Here is a 23,799-nt window from a genome sequence, read left to right as displayed (position 1 = left end):
AAACGTAGTTTTGAGATCACCTACTTTTCCATGAATACTCAAAAATGCAGTTTACGCTAATTTATATTCACAGTAACACAATATACACATACATATCAACTTTAACCAAAATCTATAAAACATGAAAAGAAGTTCTAACTGTTATATTTATAATCTACATATTAAACTTGATGATAATAAAGCTTCCAGTTCCTGTAAAATGACTTTGGTGTAAACTTGAAACAATATCAGTAAAGCAATAAAACGAGGTTAAAATGACCTATTTTTGAATGATGAATTCTTGGTAATATTTTAAAAGACTGCACAAAAAAAATGTTGTTCCTGCTTAGAACCTTCCACACAATAGATATTCAAACAATGGTGTAATACTTTCACTTTGGTGTATGAATAACGATATAACCCATAGTCCTTAAAAGTTTCAGAAATGGATAATTTTTGATGCATTTTTTTCAGAGTTATATTGGCTTTTTTTTTTTAGTAAAATAATCCTTTTTTATGTCTGTTAGGACAGTCATAAATCAAATGTGATGTATCGCCACACATTGTACATATCCATGCTCCTGGTGTCCAAGTTGGCTTAGGTTTTTCTGCTGTTTGATAATCCCTTACAATTGTCACTTTGTTACTATTTGATGCTGTTTTCTCTGGTACTTCAGAACTGACTGACTCTGAAGTTTGGTTCTGAGATATGTCCTCTGTGCTACCACTATAAGATTCCCAATCTTCATCATCCTCAAAATTATCAAGATCTTTATCTGTATCATTGTCCTCGTCTACACCAATTTTCCACCAATCAATGACTTTGTTTTTTCCTGAAGCTGTCGGTTCTTCTGGTTTATCTGCTGTGTCATAAGAAAGAGAAGAATCTTCATGTAGATTAAAAGCAACAGGACTTCTATCTTGTGTTGTGTTATATTGTTCACCGGATATAGGTTTTACCTTGTCTGCATAGCTTACATGACTTAAAGATGAACTTTTAGTAGTTTTTACATGATCTTGTCGTAAAGAAGATTTCATACAAGCTTTCTCATTTATAACCACATTTGTCTTAACTTGTGGTATGGATGGTTGTGATGATCGATGAGTTTTGGCAGGCACAAGCAGCACATTTGCACAATCAGCTAAAGATTTTGCTGGTACTTTTTCAGACTTGACACTAATATTCTCTGATGAGTCTTCAGTATCATACCAATTGTCCTTGACCCTTGAATGTGCCATCTTGACATCCTCATCCATGTCCCACCAATCAGTTTTCTGAGTAGAATAAACTGAAAAACTTTTTTGACTAGATTCAATGACAGGATGTCCCTTAGGTGATTTATGTAGTCTATCAATCGGATGAATGTTAGGGTTTTCATCAGTTTTATAAAAAGTAGATTTTGCATCCATTTCAATCAATTTGGTAAGAGGACTAACCTCCAGACTTTTATCTCCTCCACCAAATGTCACACTAACATCAGATTTGTGAGGAGTTGGTTTCAACAAATTATCACTTGATGATGTATCCTTAAAATTTAGTAAAGAACTATTGTTGAAATTGTCACTAACAGAATAATACACACTACTGTCATCAGGACTGTGGTCATTCAAATGTAAACTGTCCGTGAAGGATGCGGGGGTCATTAATAGTACTTCATCCACTGCTGGAGATTGACCATCAGACCTAAAGCTATTATCATTCGATGAAGGTTTTCCGTCTGGAACAGGTGATATAATTTTTCTAACACCAGTAGCACAAGTTTTTGAAAGGTTTGGCCATGAGTCCTCAGATTTGTCAGAATGAACAGAACTAGGTGTTGAACTTCTGGAGTGGGGTCTGTAATATTTGGATGACTTTGGAGGGAAAAAAGGTGGTCTGGTAGATTTCTGGTACTTGACTGGAACAGTGAATTCTGTCTTCTCTTCTGCTGGAACTGCAATATTGTATGTATAGTATTAAATTGTTTGATCATATGAACATTGTAGATTAAATTAAAAAAAATATTTGTCTCTTTCAAAAGATATACCGGTAGGTTTGTACAAATATTCAGTCATCTATAAAAATAATTCTGGTCAGAGTAATTTCATAATATTGGTTGTAAGCTTTTTAAACTGCATTTCAAAAAAATTGTGCTGAATTTCAACTCTAGGTTTCATTAGCATTTGCTGTTTATAATGTTATGAATAAAAGATGAGTTGAATATGTCAATAAGATAGCAACACAATATTGAGAGGTCAACACACAGTCTCGTACCACATTTCAATGATTAGATTTCCAGCATCTTTCAATTAACTATACTTTGGAAATGTAGGCTATCCTTTAAGCATTATAGTCATTAATCTTACCAAATGGTCTGTCTTCAGTCTGACAACCTACATCAGATGTCATTACACCTGCTTGTACGTCCTTATCTGTCATCTTCTGTATTTTCTGTTTCATATTCAGCAACAGGTAAATATGAAGTGTACGGGATCTGATATTCCTATGGAAAAAAAACAAACTTAGCTATACAGAGTACAAGATAGATACTTTTAGATAAAAATTAATGTCTGGGATATCATACCCTGGTCAGGGAATTGATAAAGTGCAGTGTACAAACTTATGTTCCCGGTGAAGAGACAGATAAAATGTTGTGTATGAAGTCTGATATTTCTAGTGGAGAGACGGATTAAATGTAGTGTATGAGATCTGATATAAATAATGAAGAGACAGATAAAATGAAATTCCCAGTGAAAAAATAAACAAGACTGCCCCCGCTGAAATGTCTCGTCCGCTTTACTGATAACGGATGATTTCAAGATAGATGTTTTACTACAAATATCTCATAAACTTATCATTATAAATTATCCATGTACAACAGGTCAATGTCAGATGAACCCTGCCAGACCAACATGTACTTCTTACAATAGTTCCAGACAGCAAAAATAGTTGACCCATTGCTAAAAGAAACAGACCTAATCACAAAAACTTGACATTCACCAATGAACCATGAAAATGATTTACAAGGAGTTGCCCAATGATTTCAGCAATAATAAATTACTGGTAGATTTTGTCTTGCTGATCTTTTGACATAATCAAACATGGCCCCCTTATTGTGAATAGCAAATTCAGAGGAAAGCAAGACAATTAAACCTCATAATTGAGATTTGATCAATGAAAAAACTGAGATCAAACAAAAGCACATGTTAAAGGATAAATCGGGTAAGAATAAGAAAAATATATGTAACTGTGGTCTAATAATGTATAGAACTATACATTTCTTTCCAGTAATTTAAACGATGTAAGAACTGAATAAAAAAAAATATGCATATTCATGTTTACAATATACAAGGGTCTCACTAATTAGCGTCAAGAAGCGTCAAGAAGCAACAAGAAGCGACAAGAAGAAAAAAATTAGCGACAAGAAGAATAATTTAGCGACAAGAAGTATAATTAGTGACAAGAAAACAAATTTAGCGTAAAAAAATCTTTATATTTATTATTTTACATGTAAATAAATAAATATTGAAACATACACCAAATTGTGTTTTTTTAATATAAAAGATACAAGTGAATAAACTTTGTTTAAAAAAGAGAGTTCTTTTTCATTATTAAGGATATTTTTAAGATAATATATTTACAGTTTACAGCATAGTGTATAGATGAATGAATCAATATTTATATAGAGTCGGCATGGTTGATATATGAAAGATTCAAACCAAATTATAAGATAATATAATCTTGATTTATATCAGACTCAAAAAGGTCAATATATATATATATAAGTACGTCTGAACCAGTGACAACTCTACAACAGGTTTATCCATCAGATCACCAGCAGTGATGGTGATACATGGCTGTGTACATTCTGTATACACAACTCGTCTAAACATCAGCCCAACAATGTTAGATCTGTAAATTTGCTTTCACAAATTTTTTGTTCTTCCCTCGCCGGGATTTGGTGTCACGATATCTCAGTAGCATGAGTTCGAATCCTGGTGAAGGAAGAACAAAAAATTTGCGAAAGCAAATTTACAGATCTAACATTGTTGGGCTGATGTTTAGACAAGTTGTGTATATATATATATATATATATATATATAAATATATGACACAAAGTTTTCTGTCTAAACAGGATAAAAGGGTCAAATATTTACATTACTTATCATAGTTAAAAATCAAAAGGTATACATGCGTGTTTGGATTAAAAAAAAAGGGGGAAAGGGGGGGGGGGGGGGGGGTAATTTCTTTATTTTTTTTACTTTTAATTGCCATTTTCTATTTTTCATGGACCCTTAGTATAATCAGATGATTTATTTTCTGTAAATCTATTGTTTTAATAGTAAATGAACTTTCTTGTCGCTTATTTTTTTTCTTCTTGTTGCTAATTAGTGAGACCGATATACATATGTAGCAGTATATGACCATTGAAATTTGATACATAAATGATTAAATGTTTATTTTAGAGGAAATAAACTTTTTATCATTTTCAATCTCACATTAGTATTTAAAAATGTTGCCTTTACTTGACAAGGTTTTTGGTTTAAGTTGTAATGAACACCATTCACATCAGATTAATGTCACCACATAAAGAGTTTTCATTCTACTTCTCATTCCTGACAAAAATGTAATTTATTTTTTAATGTGGTATTGCTGATGAAAAATTTCACACTGGTAAAGTTTCAATGTCAATAATTAATGCTGAACCTTTAATGGATACTTCTATAGAGGGATGTCTATCAACATCAACCTTAATTTTTAAATCATTACTGTGAAACTGCAGTATTAAGTATTTTATCCTGGCATTCCTTCAGGAGACGAGATTTTACATTCTTCACAGTGTCTAGTAAAGCTTCTCCTGATATCTCCCAAATCATCTCAAAACATTCCAGATATATCTCCTGTAGTTTGTCTGTACCTATCTGTTTGCCCTGTATATACAATATATATATAAATAATCAACCAATACCAAACCAAACAAAACAATTTATCCATAAGACTATTTCAAAGGCATTTTTAATAAATGTCCATTTACTCTCTTTTAAATTGTTTCACACCTGTCCTTCCATGGCCTTTTATATCTTACTACACATTATGAATTTGGCTCATTATTGCAGGCCATATGATGACCTCTAACTGTTCACAACCCAGCCCTTTCGTTTTTGGTTGGAAGTTGCCTCATTCATAGACAATCATATCATATCTAGTTCATCGTATATTAGAATTGCACTCTATTTGTGGGTTCCACATATCAAATAAAAGAGTCCCCTAGATTTCATTTTTTATTACATATTTTTTAGTATAACAAGTTATTTTCATATGTTATACAAACAATGGCAATCATTCTGTATCAGCCAACCATGATGATAGAATATCAGTAAAGGTTGAACAGGCTTTATTAAACCACAACAGAAAAATAAATTGGTTTAAAAAAAAAAGTGTATGATATGGCTTTTTCAATATCACAAACCCTATCATCCCTTAACCAATATAATCCTTTGAGAAGAGCTCTCGAGATTACATTGGTGACTCAGGTTGAAATGGGTGTGATATTGAAAAAGTCATATAGTATTGTCTATTTATTGCATGTTCTGGACAATAAAATAAACATTGAGATTAATATTTGTAAATATTAATTAAATCCTCCTAGAGAGGCCCTTGATTTAAAAAAAAAATAGTAAAGATATTATTTAAGAAAAACAAGATTGCACACGCTGAAATATCTCGCCTGCTTTACTTACCATTGATTTAATGTTGATAGTACTAAATATAAATTTACTACAAGTATCACATAAACTTAACATGATTAAAGAAATAAGGTCAAGGTCAGATAAACCAAGCCAGAAATGCATGCACACCTTAATATTATTCCATACACCAAATATAGTTGACCTATTGCTTACAGTATACAAGAAACAGACCAAGCTATGAAAACTTTATATTGAGCAAAGAACCATGGAAATGAGGCCAAGGTCAGATGAACCCTGCCAGACAGACATGTACACCTTACAATCATTCTATGCTTTAAATATAGTTGACCTATTGCACATAGTATCTAAGAAACAAATTTAACCAGGAAAACTTAACATTGATCAATGAACCATGAAAACGAGGTCAAGGTCAGATGAACCCTGCCAGACAAACATGTACACCTTGCAATAATTACATGCTTTAAATATAGTTGACCTATTGCATATAGTATCTAAGAAACAAACTTAAGCAAGAAAACTTACCATTGACCAATGAACCATGAAAATGAGGTCAAGGTCAGATGATAACTGACAGACAGACATATACACCTTACAATCATTCCATACACCAAATATAGTTGACCCATTGCTCATAGTTTAAGAAAAACAGACCAAAACACAAAAACATAACATTGAGCAATGAACCGTGAAAATGAGGTCAAGGTCAAATAAAACCTGCCAGACTGACATGTACATCGTAAAATATTTTCATGAACCAAATATAGTTGACTTATTGCATACGGTATTAGAAAAACACACCAAAACACAAAAACTTAACTTTAACCACTGAACCATGAAAATGAAGTCAAGGTCAGATGACACCTGCTAGTTTGACATGTACACCTTACAATCATTCCATACACCAAATATAGTAGACCTATTGCTTATAGTATCTGAGATATGGACTTGACCACGAAAAACTTAACCTTGTTCACTGATCCATGAAATGAGGTCTAGGTCAAGTGAAAACTGTCTGACAGGTACGAGAACCTTGCAAGGTAAGCACATACCAAATATAGTTATCCTATTACTCATAATAAGAGAGAAATTAAGAAAACTAAAAATCAACTTTTTTTTCAAGTAGTCACTGAACCATGAAAATGAGGTCAAGGATAATGGACATATGACAGATGGAAACTCCATAACATAAGGCATCTATATACAAAGTATGAAGGATCCAGGTCTTCTACCTTCTGAAATATAAAGCTTTTAAGAAGTTTGTTAACGCTGCCGCCGGATCACTATCCCTAGCCACAAGTCACAGGTTTGACAAAAATGACAGATTGACAACAAAACTTGAGATAGCTGTGTTTTATCAAACCACATAGACATGTATGTGTCAAAACACATAAATTTATTTTCACAAATTCATGGCCAGTTCTTTTTTTCTTTTTTATTTTGTCTGAAAATCTTGAAGTGTATAAATCATATCTAGATGTTTTAAACCGTCTTTAATTTGGAATAATTTAATTTTGGATGAAATAACATAAAAAATGTGGTGCACACTTTAAAATAACCCGCTACGTGGGTTATTCAGTGTGCACCACATTTTTGATGTTATTTCTTCATGGACAGAAAAAATATTACAGTCATTCCTTAAATAAACTGCATTTTTCATATGGATATACAAGAATGATATATGATATTAATACAGAAGTAAATATATTTTAAAATAAAATAAAATTAGTATACCTTTTTGTTGAACATAATCCACTTTTCTAATAAAGATGCAACATATTCCTGTAGAGGAATGCTGAAAATTTAAGCATATCAAAAGATTGTCATGAATCTTATTTTCAGTATTGTATCAAAATTAAAATCAAAACACTATTTTTAGTGGAAGGTTTCATAAATATTTTGAGAACTTCAACCCAAGTATCATGTGATAGCATAAGACTGGTTTCCAGCCTAAAATGCTGATGTAAAAACCCAATATGGTAGCATTTAATTTAGAATTTTCAGTTTTTTTTACTTTTTCTTAGCATTACTCATTTTAAAACATGAACTATTCTTGTATACAATTGTTATGTCAATGCTTGATATGACAAATTTTCAGATGAGACAAAATGAGTTCACAATTAAATACTTAATGATTATTTATATAAATGTGTACAGGTATTAAAAATTTATGTGCATTAATGCTGACATTGGTCAAACCACGGATTATTTCTCTAATGACCTTCACACACATTTATCTTAACCTAATACCTACCTGTTTTTCCAATGGAATGACATATTAAATAGATGACCTATAATCTTGCTACACTGTACATGGAACGGCTTCCCTTTATATTGAATCTGAAAAAGAAATCATCACTCTCATTCAAAGTAAGATGTCTAGAATTTTAGTGGTCATTTCCACAGAAATTATGAACACAATCAAGAATAACTAACTATGATTTAAATAATTTTTGTTCAAAGTTCTGCTGCTTTAACATTTAATATTCAAGGTAATATATCTATCATTAATAATGCCACAATATAACCACTGTTTAAAGCATGCCTCAATTCAATGCCCAATTTCTCCCATCTCACAAGTTAAAACATAAAACATTAAATCAACTTACACCATGTTGTCATTTCATCTAACATCCCTCATCAATAAACTTTTATCCTAAAATTAGGTCAAAAATCTGAAAGTCCTTTTCTAAATTATCGAAAGCTATCATTTTGCATTTAAATAACCATAATATCATGGTGTAAATTAGATATATCCTGTATAAGAAAATTAACAAAAACAACCTACTTGACTGTAGCTATATGAATTCATAATTAAGGATAACGAATAGTTCAACTGGACTATATTCATTCAAATAAAGGGTTAAGCATATTATTAATTCATGGGCACAAAATCTCTGCACACACTTTGACAAAACCAAAAAGGAAGGGAATGTATAGTTTTAATCTTAAAAATGTAGCAACATATACTTTAGAAAGTGAAGAAAAATTGTTTGTAATCTAAAATTGTATTGGTCTTATACAGTGATTTTTAAATAACTTATTGCTAGATAAAAACTTATAAGTGACCCTTTATGTGAAATTTGAACTTAACTCTATTCCACTTTAGTCAAAATTCAGTATACAGTGAAATCAGAATCTTATGCTTTTTTTATTGTTTCTTTTCAAATATTCAGTTCTAAATCTAAAATCAATATATTTCAATTATATATTGATGTTTTACACAGATAAGCTTTGATAGTATTTTTCCCTTCAAAAATGGCATATAATGAAAAAAGTAGAAAATTTTACCTTGACATACATTTCCTGGACCCTCTTCATGGCCTCAAGTAAACATTCCTGGAAAAACTGTGTACCTATAAAACACATTAATACTTGACTACATGTTGCTAAATTTGGCAACACTAATTTTGAAAAGATAACTTTTTAAACTAATATTACACATGCTGGAGTTCCAAACCATTTTCAATACTTTTAGTAATTAAGTCATACAACATCAAATACATTGTCTCTTTTCCACAATTTACAAGATTACATCTAACATAATACATTATACAGCATCATGTCAATGATAAAATGTTCAGCATACATCGAAATGAAGAAGTTGCATGGAATGTCTAGGAAGGTATAACCAAACTTGTAACTAGACATTGGAGAATAATTCTGTCAATATAATAACAACTTTAAGTATAATACAACAGGAAGTTCTGAAAATCACTTACACAGTAAACCTCAATTTAAGAGTCGGACCAAATGTCAAATCATATCTTAATAAAGAAGTAGACTCTTATTTAATACTTATACTTACCACTTAAAACATCAAGGATTTCGAGGATAATATCATGTATGACACCATAGTATCGAACAGCTCTATTTATTACTGTGTTCATCAATTCACCCAACTCTTCTTTGTTCAAGAACAAATAGGCATCTAGTCAATGATAAATTACAGTCAATTATTTAAACAGTCATTATATCTCTGTTCAGGAACAAATAGGCATCTAGTTAATGATAAATTACAGTCAATACTTTTAAAAAATCAGTCACTATATTTCTGTTCAGGAACAAATAGGCATCTAGTCAATGAACAAGACCAACACCATATCTGGACCTGCGTCGCTGCTTGCAATTGTGGTAATATGTATTCTGAAGTATACCTGATCATAATCAGTTCTTTAATGTTTAATGTATAACATCATAAGTTAGAACAACAAGTTTTTACAGAACATTTTCTAAATATCAAATATAATAACTCTTCCACTGCAGTCATTGATGTAAATAACTTCTCCACTGATGGTAAAATTTGCAATTTTTTAAAGGTGATATTTGTCAATTTTTTAATTTATTTAATATAAGAAAATTAACTGTCGAGACTTAAATAATACCTATTGCTGAAGATTTAGTGTTAGAATATCTTTCTGTTACAATTGATGACATGTCAGTAAAGTTTTTTATTTTACTGGCAACCTACATTATTGTGACGACATCTAAAGTAGTGGCTTTCATAAATTGCTTAATAATGGAAAAATCAGAGGACAGCAAGTAAATTGATTTCAAAATTATATCTTTGCCAATTAAAAGCTGAGAAAACTAAAATCAGGTGTTTATAAAAAAAACTCCAATTTAGTAGTTTTTGAAAGTGTAATTTGTTTAAAAATAAGAGAAAATAAAATATCTGCTCACATCAGTTTTCTTGTTTAAAATGTACACCCATTAAACAGATTTTCTTACCTGTCTGGAAGAGACTTAGCAGTCGAACTCTAATCTCATCTACTGGTTCCCTTTCAGAGTCAACAAATATCTGAAAACACATAAACAACAATAAAACAAGAATAAGTTAAGATTTTTTAAGATATTCACATATTAATCAAAGACCTAAACAACTAAAAAGCTGGCACTGCCAACTGATGCTCCCCAAACTGCTCATTTATTGAGAGAAAACATTTATATTTCAAGGCTAGTATGGAGGGACAAATAAAAAATATACTATTATTGCTAATTTTTCAACTGCATAAATGTGTAACAAATTATAGTGGGATACCATCTGAAAAATACATCAAAACCCCTCCTTTTTTCTTTCATTTTTGATAATAGGGCCAATCCATTACTTTAGGTTTGACATATTAATGCAGATTTTAGTTCTGATTATAGTACAGTCAGTGTAAAACATTGTCCCCTCCTGAAATCCAATACCTGATTTAGAACTTTTAACAATTCTCTTCCATGAGGGGTGTCCCTTTTTTCTATTGGTGGTGGTGGCAGTTCTTTCAAAGCTACAAAGACAGGATAAAAATAGTTAAGAATAAGTATTAAATTTTGTTTTCATATTTCTACAGTAGCTTTTGTGAGATACATTAACAAAAAAAGTAATGCCCCTCAGAGCTGAACACTGAATTAGTCATGTCAAATATGTTAATCGATATTCAGTAATCTTTACATCCTACACTGTTCTTACCTGTCGTAAACAGTAGGTGAACAAATGATAATGTGTGTTGAACCATCATTTAGCGTAAACATTTATATGAAATTTACACCCAGGTAACATTTTATCAGTTAGATTTATAATTTTTGAGATGATGACTTTTTCCATAATAGCTTAGATGAAGTTTTGAACACAAATCACTGTTTCCTGTTTTTATAAAATTAAGTTGTCCAAGACATGATACCTTACCTAAGTCTGCTTTATTAGTTTCATGAAGGCGTAGTTCTTTATCCCAGTCTTCAGGGGACTTTGGTGCCAATTCAGATGAGGTCCATTTGTCTCTTGGTGTTTGTGGTGTCTTAGTGGGCTTACTCTGGTTACTAGTATCATCTTCTAGACCACCTTGAACAAAGGCAATTATCTAACTTATAGGGGACAATATCTAATGTAGCAACAAACTTGACTGAATCAACTACATATCACAAACATGACCATGGGGTTTCCTTTTAGTGAGATATTGTAACTGCAGTAATATAATCATCCATAAAATTGCACCCTTCGAATTCTCGTGTGATTGGGTTTTTTTATTAGAGAAATTGAAACCTAGATTAATCATCACAGGCAGGGTAGCATTTTTGTCCACTATTTCAAAATTGGGTTTAAACATTTACAAAGTTACCTGAAATCTTGGGTAAAAATGATTGAATGAAGCAGATCAATGTAATAAATATTTAGTAAACAAAGAGCAACAGTTCACCCAAAGGTGTTCTAATAACAATTTTAGATTAGAATTGTAACTGTATGTTATTTCAGAGCCTTTTATAACTTACTATGCAGTATGGGTTTTGCTCATTGTTGAAGGCTGTACGGTGACCTATAGTTGTTATCTTTACTCCATTGACTCTGGTTGATAGTTGTCTCATTAGCAATCATACCACATCTTCTTTTTTTTATATAAACAATTCCTTGAAAACATACCATAACCAGCTAAAATGGCTAGTTTAGACTGTTCCACTGTCTCCTTCTTTACTCTCTCCTGCTCTATCTTGGATTCCTTCTGTATTTCTTTATGTTTTTTCTCTAACAATTTGTCTGTTGTAGTTTGATGTGTTTTGTGCAGACTATCAAGATTAAACTGAGGAATCATCTGTGGAGATAAAGACTGGCCAGTACCAATGTTCAAGGCTGACTCGGATGCTGCTGCGACATTCAACCGTAGTGAACTTGATGGAGAAGAGGTATCTACTCTAGAACTAGAAGAAGAGTTATCCTTCCTTGAACTTGTGGGAGAACTGGAATTCCTGTCACTAATATTAGCCAACAGGGATGCAAATGGAGAACAAGTGTCTTTCCTCTGAATAATTCTCTCTAGTAGAGATGTTGATGAGTTATCTCCCCTGTCAACAGCTGGTGGTGAAATTTCAGAAAATGATGATTCATTGTCTATATATGGTATGGATTCTGGTTGGTCTCCCACTTCTAGATAAGCTTCTGAACTGAAATATGAGAACAAATATTTTAAATGAAATAGTCTCTAAAAACCAAAAATCAATATAAATTTCAAATTGAATTGTAAGATGCAATGCATCTTTTTGATAGGAGGGCTTGTTTCAACTTATAAAGTAATAGGTTAGTTAGTATTTCAAGTTCTAAATATAAACATAATAGTTATTGCGAACCAAATGAAAGTCTTCCACAGAGTCGTCTGCTCAGACGACTCTGTGGAAGACTTTCATTTGGTTTGCAATAATAGGGAAAAAATAAAAAATTTGTTCAGAAATCAATTTTTAATTTTTGAATCAGTGTTTATATTGAAACTATTAAAAAGGAATTTTTTTTAAACTACACAGAGAACAATAGCTATTGTATTAATTAGATGGGACAAAAGAACTTACAAAAGTTTAAATCGACAGGTAACTTGCAGGTGAATCTGTGGAAAAGTATCATTGGGTTCGCAATAACATGCTCTATGAAAAGATAAACTACAAGTACAATACAACCATTTAAATGTATTTAATTAACTTAAGCTGCAATAACATACTTCTCCAAAAACTGCTTGTATATCTGTGTAAAAGTAGAAAGTTCATAAACTGTGAATTTTCCCCTCAATTTCTTTTAAATTTCAGTTTCGTTAAAAAAAAACCCCAAAAATCACACAACCTCCAAAATGATTTCTGATTAATCAAAATTATCAAGTTTTGGCACATTGATTAAGTGATAACAATCTTGTACATGACATTTTCTGGCCTAAATCAACCTATTTTTTGCTTCAGTACACATTGGCCATATTGTTGAAATTGTGTATCATACTTGGAAGCTGCCAACACTGGGTTACACTGTCTTACGCAAACTGTTCATAAAATAAGCAGCCCAAACAAGAGCGCATAATACAATCGTCTTGTGCATACTGAAATTGTTGCCAGAATAAAATGGAATATTTAGAAGTTATAACATTTAGATTTTTTATCAATAATGTACCATATGACCCATATGAAAAATGCCATTATAAAATAACTTACATATCTTCTGCACCAAAAACTTCACCATTGACCATATTGTATTGTGAATCGTATCCTGCATAGTTATCTGTAAAAGATATAACATAGAGCTTTATATATGTATAATCTTGCAGGACTTTTTTTTTTGTAAGGACCTTGTCAACCATAAATAGGGAATAAAAAATACAGAAATATGAATTTGAAATAAAATGCTCCGCTGGGGCGCAGCTTGATACGACCGCAGAGGTCGAACCCTGCACAGTTGGGGCAAGTATGGACACAACATTCAAGCTTGATACAGCACTGAATTTGGATTGTAATTAAATATTTGACACAGCATAGGTTTCTGACACAGAATGAATGTGGTCTAAGAACTTAAAATTTTTTAAATTTACCTATTCAAACCATATCATTATTATTTGCTTTTATATATAAATCAGAAATAACCAATTTAAAATAGAAAATTTTAAAGAAAAAAAAGGAAAAAAAAATCCCCCCCCCCAAATTTTTTGAACCCCCTTATGATTCATCACCCCCAAACTCAATCCCAGCCTTCCCTTTGTGATATGGTACCTTGCAGTACAATTTCAGAGAGATCCATACACTTGAACACAAGTTACTGTCTGGAAACTAGAAAAATGCTTGTTTGTTGGCCCCTTTTTGGCCCCACATTCCTAAACGTTTAGGGCAATTACCACCAAACTCAAACCCAGCTTTCCCTTTGTGATATGGAACCTTGCAGTATAATTTCATAAAGATCCATGCACTTACACACAAGTTATGGTCCTGAAACTAGAAAAATGCTTGTTTTTTTGCCCCTTTATGGCCCCTAATTCCTAAAATTTTGAGGCAATTACCCCCAAAATCAATCTCAGCCTTCCCTTTGTGGTATGGTACCTTGCAGTACAATTTCAGAGAGATCCATACATTTGAACACAAGTTATTGTCTGGAAACCAGAAAAATGCTTATTTTTTTGCCCCTTTTTGGCCCCTTATTCCTAAACGTTTAGGGCAATTACCCCCAAACTCAATTCCAGCTTTCCCTTTGTAATATGGAACCTTGTAGTACAATTTCATAAAGATCCGTACACTTACACACAAGTTATTGTCATGAAACTAGAAAAATGCTTGTTTTTTGTCCCTTTTTGGCCCCTAATTCCTAAAATATGGAGGCAATTACCCCCAAAATCAATCTCAGCATTCCCTTTGTGATATGGAACCTTGTGGTACAATGTCAGAGAGATCCATACACTTACACACAAGTTATTGTCATGAAACTAGAAAAATGCTTGTTTTTTGCCCCTTTTTTGGCCCCTAATTCCTAAAATTTTGAGGCAATTACCCCCAAAATCAATCCCAGCATTCCCTTTGTGATATGGAACCTTGTGGTACAATGTCAGAGAGATCCATAAACTAACACACAAGTAATATCTGGAAGTTACAAAAATGCTTATGTTTGGCCCCTTTTTGGCCCCTAATAATTCCTTAACTGTTGGTACCATAACCCCCAAAATCAATCCCCACCTTCCTTTTGTGGTATTGAACCTTATGGTAAAATTTCATAGAGATCCATTCACTCAAACTAAAGTTAGAGTGCGAAAACCAATGTGTCTTCGGACGATGACGACGCCAACGTCATACCAATATACCAAAATTTTTTTGCGGTCATATAAAAAACTGGCAAGAATTGTACACATGAGAGCACTTACAATGCAATTTTCCATTTAATTAATATTTTCAGGGCATATTTCTTTGAAAAATAGTTGATCGTCACTGATTTTCACACTTGTCCAAGACATTACTGATATAAACCTACGAAATAAGTTTTATAAAAATAAGGCAAGAATTGTACATGTGAGAATGCTAACAAGACCAGACGGACATATGCCCACCATTTCTATGTCCCCTGCAATGCACCCAGTGTTAAATTTGAATATAAATTGTCACATACATGATAGTTGGAAGTTCTCTCATATGAATATAGTTAGAAATTCATAAAAAATGAATAGCCACTTACTTGGGCTAAAAAGGGCTAAAGGGGACAAAATATTTCTGCATAATATGTTGGCTTAGAGTATATATAAGTACCATAATAACTAAATTAGTATAATGAGGGAATACATTTTTCTGGTAAAGTATGTAATGCTATGTAATTACCAGACTAAAAATTGCTGAGTGAGCATGAGTAATTTGAAAGTTTGATTTTTAGATTAATGTTTTAAAAACTTTAACCCAAGACTACCTATGTTTATCTAAATTTAACATTGTTTCAAAAGAAAATGTGTAAAAATTTGGATGAAACACTAAGGCATACATACCAGTTGCTGATTGGGTGAATCTGGCTGCATAAAATTCTTCTGCATCTTCAAAATTTTCTGTCACTTCGTCTTCAACAGGCTGTTTAAAAATTTATTGAACAAGTTATATAACAACGCTCAGTGCATAGATTCAACAATTGAACCATTAAAATGGATTTACTTGAACATTATGTAGTTTTAGATCCTGAAGGCAGCTCAAAAACATATTAAACATTTAATTGACTTAAGGTTCCTCAATTGGATTTTTTACAAAAGTGCATAATGCTTTACATTGATGTGACATTGATGATGGATTGTTGTAAGTTTCTTATGGGAATATTTAAATGAGATTTGTACATTGCATCATCAGAGTATATTAAACTGAAGTGGGGGACTTATTGTGTAAAGGCACTTGTTTTGGTAAATTCAACATATATTTATATTCATTCAGACTACTTGCAGTTGCACTAAAAAGAATTACGCAAAATTTTGTTTTTTTCACAATCTGTTGCATAGCTGCTAGTTTTAAAACAAGACTAATGAATGTTGTGGTTGAAATTTAATTATCTTGTTCCTACAAGACTCTCTTTTAATCTGTTGTAAAGGTATCTGACTTCATTTACTTACTATTCCTAAATCTTCATCTACCAGAATATTAGACAGACATCTTTGTTTACCATCACGGCTATACAGTGCCACTTTAAATATAACATTCTCTGTTGTCAAAATCACAGTGTTAAAGATTTTGATGCTTGTATGTTGTTCAAAAGTCCTAACAGCTCTTGTTGTCCATTTCTTAGCAATCTACCATTCAAATCATAAATCAACTTTTAAAAGAATTTATAAAATGTCATCTGTACATGCAACTTGATTCATTCCACTATATGAATATTATTTTACATAATCTACTGAGAAAAATCAGTTTAGGAAATAGACTTGCATCAGTTTGTATCCTTATAAAATTAAAAGATGATTGCAAATTAAAACAGGGGGAAATAATACAAGAATTTTATCCCAAAAAGATAGACTGGAATCAAAAGATTAATGTCTGGAAAATTAGCTATAGAAATTTACCTGTCCTGTCATTCAGAAAACTAATCAATGTGTCACAATTAACCCCAATCCTTACTAGGCTAGCCTAGGCCAGTAACAATGCCTTCGAGCTAGTAAAATTTCCCTGAAAAGATGTCTCATAAGCAATATAAATTTAAAGATATTTTTCTGAAAAACCAATTTTCAGACTTTTCGAAAAGACCGAGTTGTTCTATGTAGGAAACAAGATTGCCTTCATCCCTTAACACTTATTTGTCTTATTCCTACCAAGCAACATCTCAATGCCTGTGAAGGAAAGCTCTGAACCTCCTCTAATATCACTTATTGGTCTTATTCCTGCCAGGCAACATCTTAATGCCTGTGATGGAAAGCTCTGAACCTCCTCTAATATCACTTATTGGTCTTATTCCTACCAAGCAACATCTCAATGCCTGTGAAGGAAAGCTCTGAACCTCCTCTAATATCACTTATTGGTCTTATTCCTGCCAGGCAACATCTTAATGCCTGTGATGGAAAGCTCTGAAACTCCTCTAATATCACTTACTGGTCTTGTTCCTACCAGGCAACATCTTAATGCCTGTGATGGAAAGCTCTGAAACTCCTCTAATATCACTTACTGGTCTTATTCCTGCCAGGCAACATCTTAATGCCTGTAATGGAAAGCTCTGAAACTCCTCTAATAATTCAATACATATTCTGCTGTCCTTGACATTCTCAGTCTCTCCATAATCTATGTAAAACACATCTGCACTGTTGTTTTCACTATAAAAATGAAAAAAAAATATACGTCTTTAGTGGTTGCCTGATTACATATCTTTTTGTGTTTATTTCTTATTTGGAGAATTTGATAATCAATGGCAGATCTTGGACAGTTTCTGTTTGATTTATCCACAATTTTTCTTAGACTTGGGATGATTAAGAGCTTGACACATTGTATAGACACCTATCTATTACTCTTACTACTGTATGTTGCCTTCTAGATGTCTTTTAGTTATTGGTGTTGTTGGACTGCTGTCTCATTGATGTAAACTCAACATCTAGTTATCATTTTCAATAAGATTTGTAGGAGTTATCAAGTATTTAAGAGTACCATTTAAACTGACACTAAGGACCATTCATGATTTTGATGCAAGATGATAATATTTCTTTTCTTTCCTGAACTTGTGTAACTCTAGCTGTTTATTCAAACTCTCCTTGGCTATCAATCATAATGTTTACTGTGTTTCTTTCAGTCAGCTATGTTTTTTTAGTTATTTATACATATATAAAGAGTTGGTGTTTAGGTAAATATATGCAAGCATATTTGATTATTTCTACAGATTTCTTTAGATGTGAATAGAATATTTGTGTCAAGAATTACACAAACATCCACTGCACAAATACTAGAACAAAAGTTTGAAAACATGACCAGTAGTTTGTTACCTCTAAAAGCAAGGAGCTCAAAAACCCAAACAGATTATCTATTATGATTATTCTTTATATATATGTTGTGTACAAGTTATCATTTTGTACAAATTATAATTTGTACAAAAAAATTGTACAAATTATAATTTGTATTTTGATAATTGTAAATTACAGTTTGTACAATATTTGACTAAAATTCACTTATAACTTGTACAATAATTTATAGTATGAATTTTGTTTAAAAAAAGCATTGATACAGACGATAGAATTATTATTCAATGACCACATAATAAACCTAATACCCCCTTCACACTAAGACCACTACTTTTAGCACCACGACCTTTAAGTGTTTTTGATACCTTTAGTGACATGTTTTCTCAAGAAAACTTGTGTGAACAATAGGAAAGTAAAGATATTTATAGGGACAAAGAGCGTAGTGACAAGGTAGTGGAAACGTAATGGAGTCATGGTTTGATCATAGCAAGGTCGTAGTATGAACGTGAAAACTATAAAATATTGAATATTCAAGCCCACCATACCACGATCAGTGAATTATGGCATCGGGAATTGCACAACATCTTTTGCTTTTTACATTTACATTAAGAAGTGATGCAACCCCCTTTTGCATTTACATTTAAAAAAAAACCTGACCACCAGTTTTTGATAGATTTTTAGCTGCTTCACTTAGCGAAAGTTGAAGCTCAGGAACCGTTGCGAATAAAGATGTGTCTTTAACAGCTTCAATTTGATTTCTCAACAATATCCTGTTAAAATTCCTACAGCTGTTCCAATGCAGTACCCAAAGTTTCCAGATTCAATAATTACACCTAAGATATTTCGAGGAGCAATTGGTACTGGTCATACTGAGGAATTGGTATAATGATATCATCCCACAACACACACTTCCTGGCTCGTATGATTGGTGTTCAAACGTCAGTTTCATCCTGATTGTCACTCGGGCCAATTTCTATTATACTATAAGAATTGTCAATGGGGCCAATAGCTATTATACTTTCAGAATTGTCACTGGGGCCAATATCTATTATACTATCAGAATTGTCACTGGGGTCAATGTTTATCATTCTATCAGAATTAGCCCTTGGGGACAATTTCTATTGTACTATCAGAATTAACTGCCATGCATGTATCAATTACATTCCCTCCATCTGGGTATTTCTGTATTTAGTGAATAAGGGTTATTGTGTGGTCATTAAATAAAAATTATATAGTGTGTATCAATGCTTTTTTTTAAACAAAATTAATTCATACTATAAATTATTGTACAAGTTATAAATGAATTTTAGTCAAATTTTGTACAAATTGTAATTTGTACAAAGTCAAAATACAAATTATAATTTGTATAATTTTTTTGTACAAACTATAATTTGTACAAAATGATAACTTGTACACAACATATACATTCTTTCAGCAGTTTTACACATTCTGAGAGATGGACTAGCTTATAGATACTAACCTGTCTATTCTGGTTACTTGTCCCCTCCGCCAGCAGCCATTATTTTCCTGACAATCAACAAGTACCATCTGTTCTAGCCATAGGTCAGATATATTTTCTATACATGATGATGTTTCACAGTAACTAGCTATACTGTCTTCTAATACACAAAATTCTTCAAGTTGTTCAGCTGACAAGAAAGAAATAGTTTTCTGCATTATAAACAGTTTCATTGTTTTGAATTATCTCTGCATTTGCTATAAATTGGGATTTAAAAAAAAATTAAATCTAAATTTTAGTCTTAAATACATAATTTTTTATTCGTTGTTATTGGCTATGAAACTTTATTGCTGGTTATCATGTTTTTTTTGTTTATTTTTTTGTACATTAATCAGGCCATTAGTTTTCTTGTTTGAATTGTTTTACATTTGTCATTTCAGGACCTTTTAAAGCTTACTATGCAGAATGGGTTTTGCTCATTGTTGAAGGCTGTACTGTGACCTATAGTTGTTAACTTCTACGTCATTTGGTGGAGAGTTGTCTCATTGGTAACTTATTTTTATATTGTATGGTATGTAAGAGATGGCAAATGATTGGTGAATAAATATATGAATAACGCATAGGTGAAAGGGTGATAGAACAGATTGTTACCCTGAGAAAACATTGTCAACTAAGGCAAAGGTTGACAATGTTTTTCAAGGGGTACCAATCTGCTCTACCACTCTCTCACCTATTTGTTATTTAGTTAATTATACTGAATATTCTATCCTTATTGTCTTTTACTGTTAAATTCTTAATTGAAAGTACTTAACTAAGACGTCAAGTACATAACAACTTTACAATTATTAGAAAAACAACAAAAGTGAAGCAAGATATTTTATTTTGACAGTCTATGAAAAAGTTCTGAGGCTAAAACGATGTACTTGAGCATTGTCTTCAATTTATTAATGAAACTCAATTCATTGTCCTTTAAATTATCGATTTTCGATTTGTCAACACCAGAGATTGAAATTCAAAAAATTGTATCCAGCTGAGCCATGGGATAGAGTAAATTATCTCCCTCCTATTAGCCAATCAAAATATGTCATTTTAACGTGAAGTATAATAACATATATATAATATTCTATTTTTGATAACGAGGCAATACTATTATCAATCAATTAGATTTCTATTATTTTATTCTTTACAAAGATAATATATTTACCTGTTCCAATATGCATATAAAAATAATCCAAATCTATTATATAGGTCACCTTTCCCAGGTAGATTGGTAGATCATTTACTCCTGCTGTCTGTAAAACAGGAAATAAAAATATACAAAACATTTACCTAAGTCTGATTTTTTTCATCAAATTTAATGCTAAGTTCTGGACAGGTAATGAAATGATATCTAAATATTTACTGGTTATTTATCATCATGCAATTAAAGATATTCTTTAAATGGTTGAGATTACAAATCAATCTTTTTACCAATTGTCCATTATTATCTACGTTGGATTCTTGATGTATCTCTGGTTCTTGATCTTTATCCACCAGTGTCATGTTCCTTCCATTTCTGTAAAATAAAATTGTGTTACTACTGGCCTGTTAATTCTTTGTCAATTCAAATGAAACTAACCTAATCAAGTGTAATTGACTCACTTTAGCTGTAATTATCTGTGAATTAAGGTTTATTTATAAACAAAATTTCACTATGATGCATCCTAAAACTAAGCTATTAGATGGAGTGCTTGAGATCTGAATTCTAAAGTAAAAACTTTTATGGAAGTCCATGTTTGTTTCTTAGAATTGGCTATGGATGCACCTACAGATCCTGGCACTCCGATTGTCCCCTTAACTTCACTGAAGTGAACTAACAAAATATACTTTCAAATTAAAGTTTTAAAAATAAGGAGATGGTCAATGATACCACTATTAAACTGTTTCCCGATGTGGATCCAAGATTTGATGGGGGGGGGATGGTTATTCTCCTGAGATTTAGGACCTTAGGACCTTGTTTTGACACAAAACTGGCAGTTATTTTATCTTAATTACATTTTTTTCTTTTATTAAGTGCATCCCTTTCTGACTCAGGACCCGGTTTCATATGTATGCCTGATACTTAAGTGTTCTATTTTTCTATAACTATTAGAAAGTAAGTGTTATATCTTTTCATGCTTATGAATTCTAAAGACAAACAAGAGCACGACCCAACATTCCATAAAGTTAACATCAATACATAGTATGACCAGAAAAACAAATAGTCATGGATGCCAGGATAATATCCTATCTCCTAAATTTCTTGGGGAAACACACAATTTTGCTATTTTCATTTCATTTAAAGTTTGGTTGAATTTTTTTTGTTTTTTGAAATTCAAGAAATTGTCTGCTTTTACCTATTAATCAAATATCAAATAATAGAAATAAATTTCATTTATCAAATCCTGACAAACCAAATCAAACCTAATTACAGGAACAATAAAAAAAAACCAAAACATGCTTTCTGAAATACTGACAAATTGTTGGGACTTATTGATGTAGGCTGTTCCATTAAAACATACAAGGTACCCATGGAAGGCACTTTGAAAATGGGATAACAACCTAGATGTATCTAGGAAATTTTACAATATCTCTTATACTTTCATATTAATTACAATAAAATGCTCCGCTGTGCGCAGCTTGATACGACCGCAGAGGTCGAACCCTGAACAGTTGGGGCAAGTATGGACACAACATTCAAGCTTGATAAAGCACTGAATTTGGATTGTGATTAAATATTTGACACAGCATAGGTTTCTGACACAGAATGAATGTGGTCTAAGAACTTAAAATTTTTAAATTTACCTATTATGGTCCAATATCCAAAATCTAAATACATACACGGTTAGATTCAGCATATCAAAGAACCCCAAGAATTCAATTTTTGTTAAAATCAAACTAATTTTAATTTTGGACCCTTTGGACCTTAATGTAGACCAATTTGAAGACGGGACCAAAAATTAAGAATCTAAATACACTGTTAGATTCAGCATATGAAGAACCCCATTATTTCAATTTTTGATGAAATCAAACCATATCATTATTATTTGCTTTTATATATAAATAAAAAATAACCAACTTAAAATGGAAAATTTTAAAGGAAAAAAAATCCCCCCACCCAATTTGTTGAACCCCCTTATGATTCATCACTCCCAAACTCAATCCCAGCCTTCCCTTTGTGGTATGGTACCTTGCAGTACAATTTCAGTTATTGTCTGGAAACTAGAAATATGCTTATTTTTGGCCCCTTTTTGGCCCCAAATTCCTAGACATTTAGGGCAATTACCCCCAAACTCAAACCCAGCTTTCCCTTTGTGATATGGAACCTTGTAGTACAATTTCATAAAGATCCATACATTTACACACAAGTTATTGTCATGAAACTACAAAAATGCTTGTTTTTTGCCCCTTTTTGGCCCCTAATTCCTAAAATTTTGAGGCAATTACCCCCAAAATCAATCCCAGCCTTCCCTTTGTGGTATGGTACCTTGCAAACCAATTTCAGAGCGATCCATACACTTGAACTCAAGTTATTGTCTGGAAACTAGAAACATGCTTATTTTTGGCCCCTTTTTGGTCCCTTATTCCTAAACGTTTTGGGCAATTACCCCCAAACTCAATTCCAGCTTTCCCTTTGTGATATGGAACCTTGTAGTACAATTTCAGAAAGATCCATAAACTTACACACAAGTTATTGTCATGAAACTAGAAAAATGCTTGTTTTTTGCCCCTTTTTTGGCCCCTAATTCCTAAAATTTTGAGGCAATTACCCCCAAAATCAATCCCAGCATTCCCTTTGTGATATGGAACCTTGTGGTACAATGTCAGAGAGATCCATACACTAACACACAAGTTATGTCTGGAAGTTACAAAAATGCTTATTTTTGGCCCTTAATTCCTTAACTGTTGGTACCATAACCCCCAAATACACAATCAATCCCAGCCTTCCCTTTGTGGTATAGTACCTTGAAGAGCAATTTCAGAGAG

The 23,799-nt window shown here is 32.1% G+C and overlaps 1 protein-coding gene across 1 annotated transcript in view; it reads right to left on the bottom strand.

Moving 5' to 3' along the window:
• Positions 1-333: 333 nt before the first annotated feature.
• LOC127735819 (uncharacterized) overlaps positions 334-23,799 on the bottom strand; it is a 45,037-nt gene continuing 21,571 nt past the window's right edge. Inside the window, exons 6-23 of the mRNA XM_052246199.1 lie at positions 21,265-21,349; positions 20,999-21,086; positions 19,816-19,984; positions 17,555-17,699; positions 16,512-16,688; positions 15,906-15,984; positions 13,609-13,675; positions 12,068-12,585; positions 11,339-11,491; positions 10,861-10,940; positions 10,399-10,468; positions 9,476-9,598; positions 8,959-9,023; positions 7,922-8,007; positions 7,402-7,462; positions 4,730-4,890; positions 2,326-2,462; positions 334-1,913 (exon numbers count right to left, since the gene is read on the bottom strand). Coding sequence (XP_052102159.1) covers positions 475-1,913; positions 2,326-2,462; positions 4,730-4,890; positions 7,402-7,462; positions 7,922-8,007; positions 8,959-9,023; positions 9,476-9,598; positions 10,399-10,468; positions 10,861-10,940; positions 11,339-11,491; positions 12,068-12,585; positions 13,609-13,675; positions 15,906-15,984; positions 16,512-16,688; positions 17,555-17,699; positions 19,816-19,984; positions 20,999-21,086; positions 21,265-21,349 — 3,703 coding nt within the window. The 3' untranslated portion in view covers positions 334-474. The remainder of the gene's footprint in view (positions 1,914-2,325; positions 2,463-4,729; positions 4,891-7,401; positions 7,463-7,921; positions 8,008-8,958; positions 9,024-9,475; positions 9,599-10,398; positions 10,469-10,860; positions 10,941-11,338; positions 11,492-12,067; positions 12,586-13,608; positions 13,676-15,905; positions 15,985-16,511; positions 16,689-17,554; positions 17,700-19,815; positions 19,985-20,998; positions 21,087-21,264; positions 21,350-23,799) is intronic.

Source organism: Mytilus californianus, unplaced genomic scaffold (genome assembly GCF_021869535.1).
Source record: "Mytilus californianus isolate M0D057914Y unplaced genomic scaffold, xbMytCali1.0.p SCAF_3, whole genome shotgun sequence".
NCBI classification, from domain to species: Eukaryota; Metazoa; Mollusca; class Bivalvia; order Mytilida; family Mytilidae; genus Mytilus; species Mytilus californianus.
Note: the sequence above shows the minus strand (reverse complement) of the source record. Positions and strands in the feature narration are given on the sequence as shown.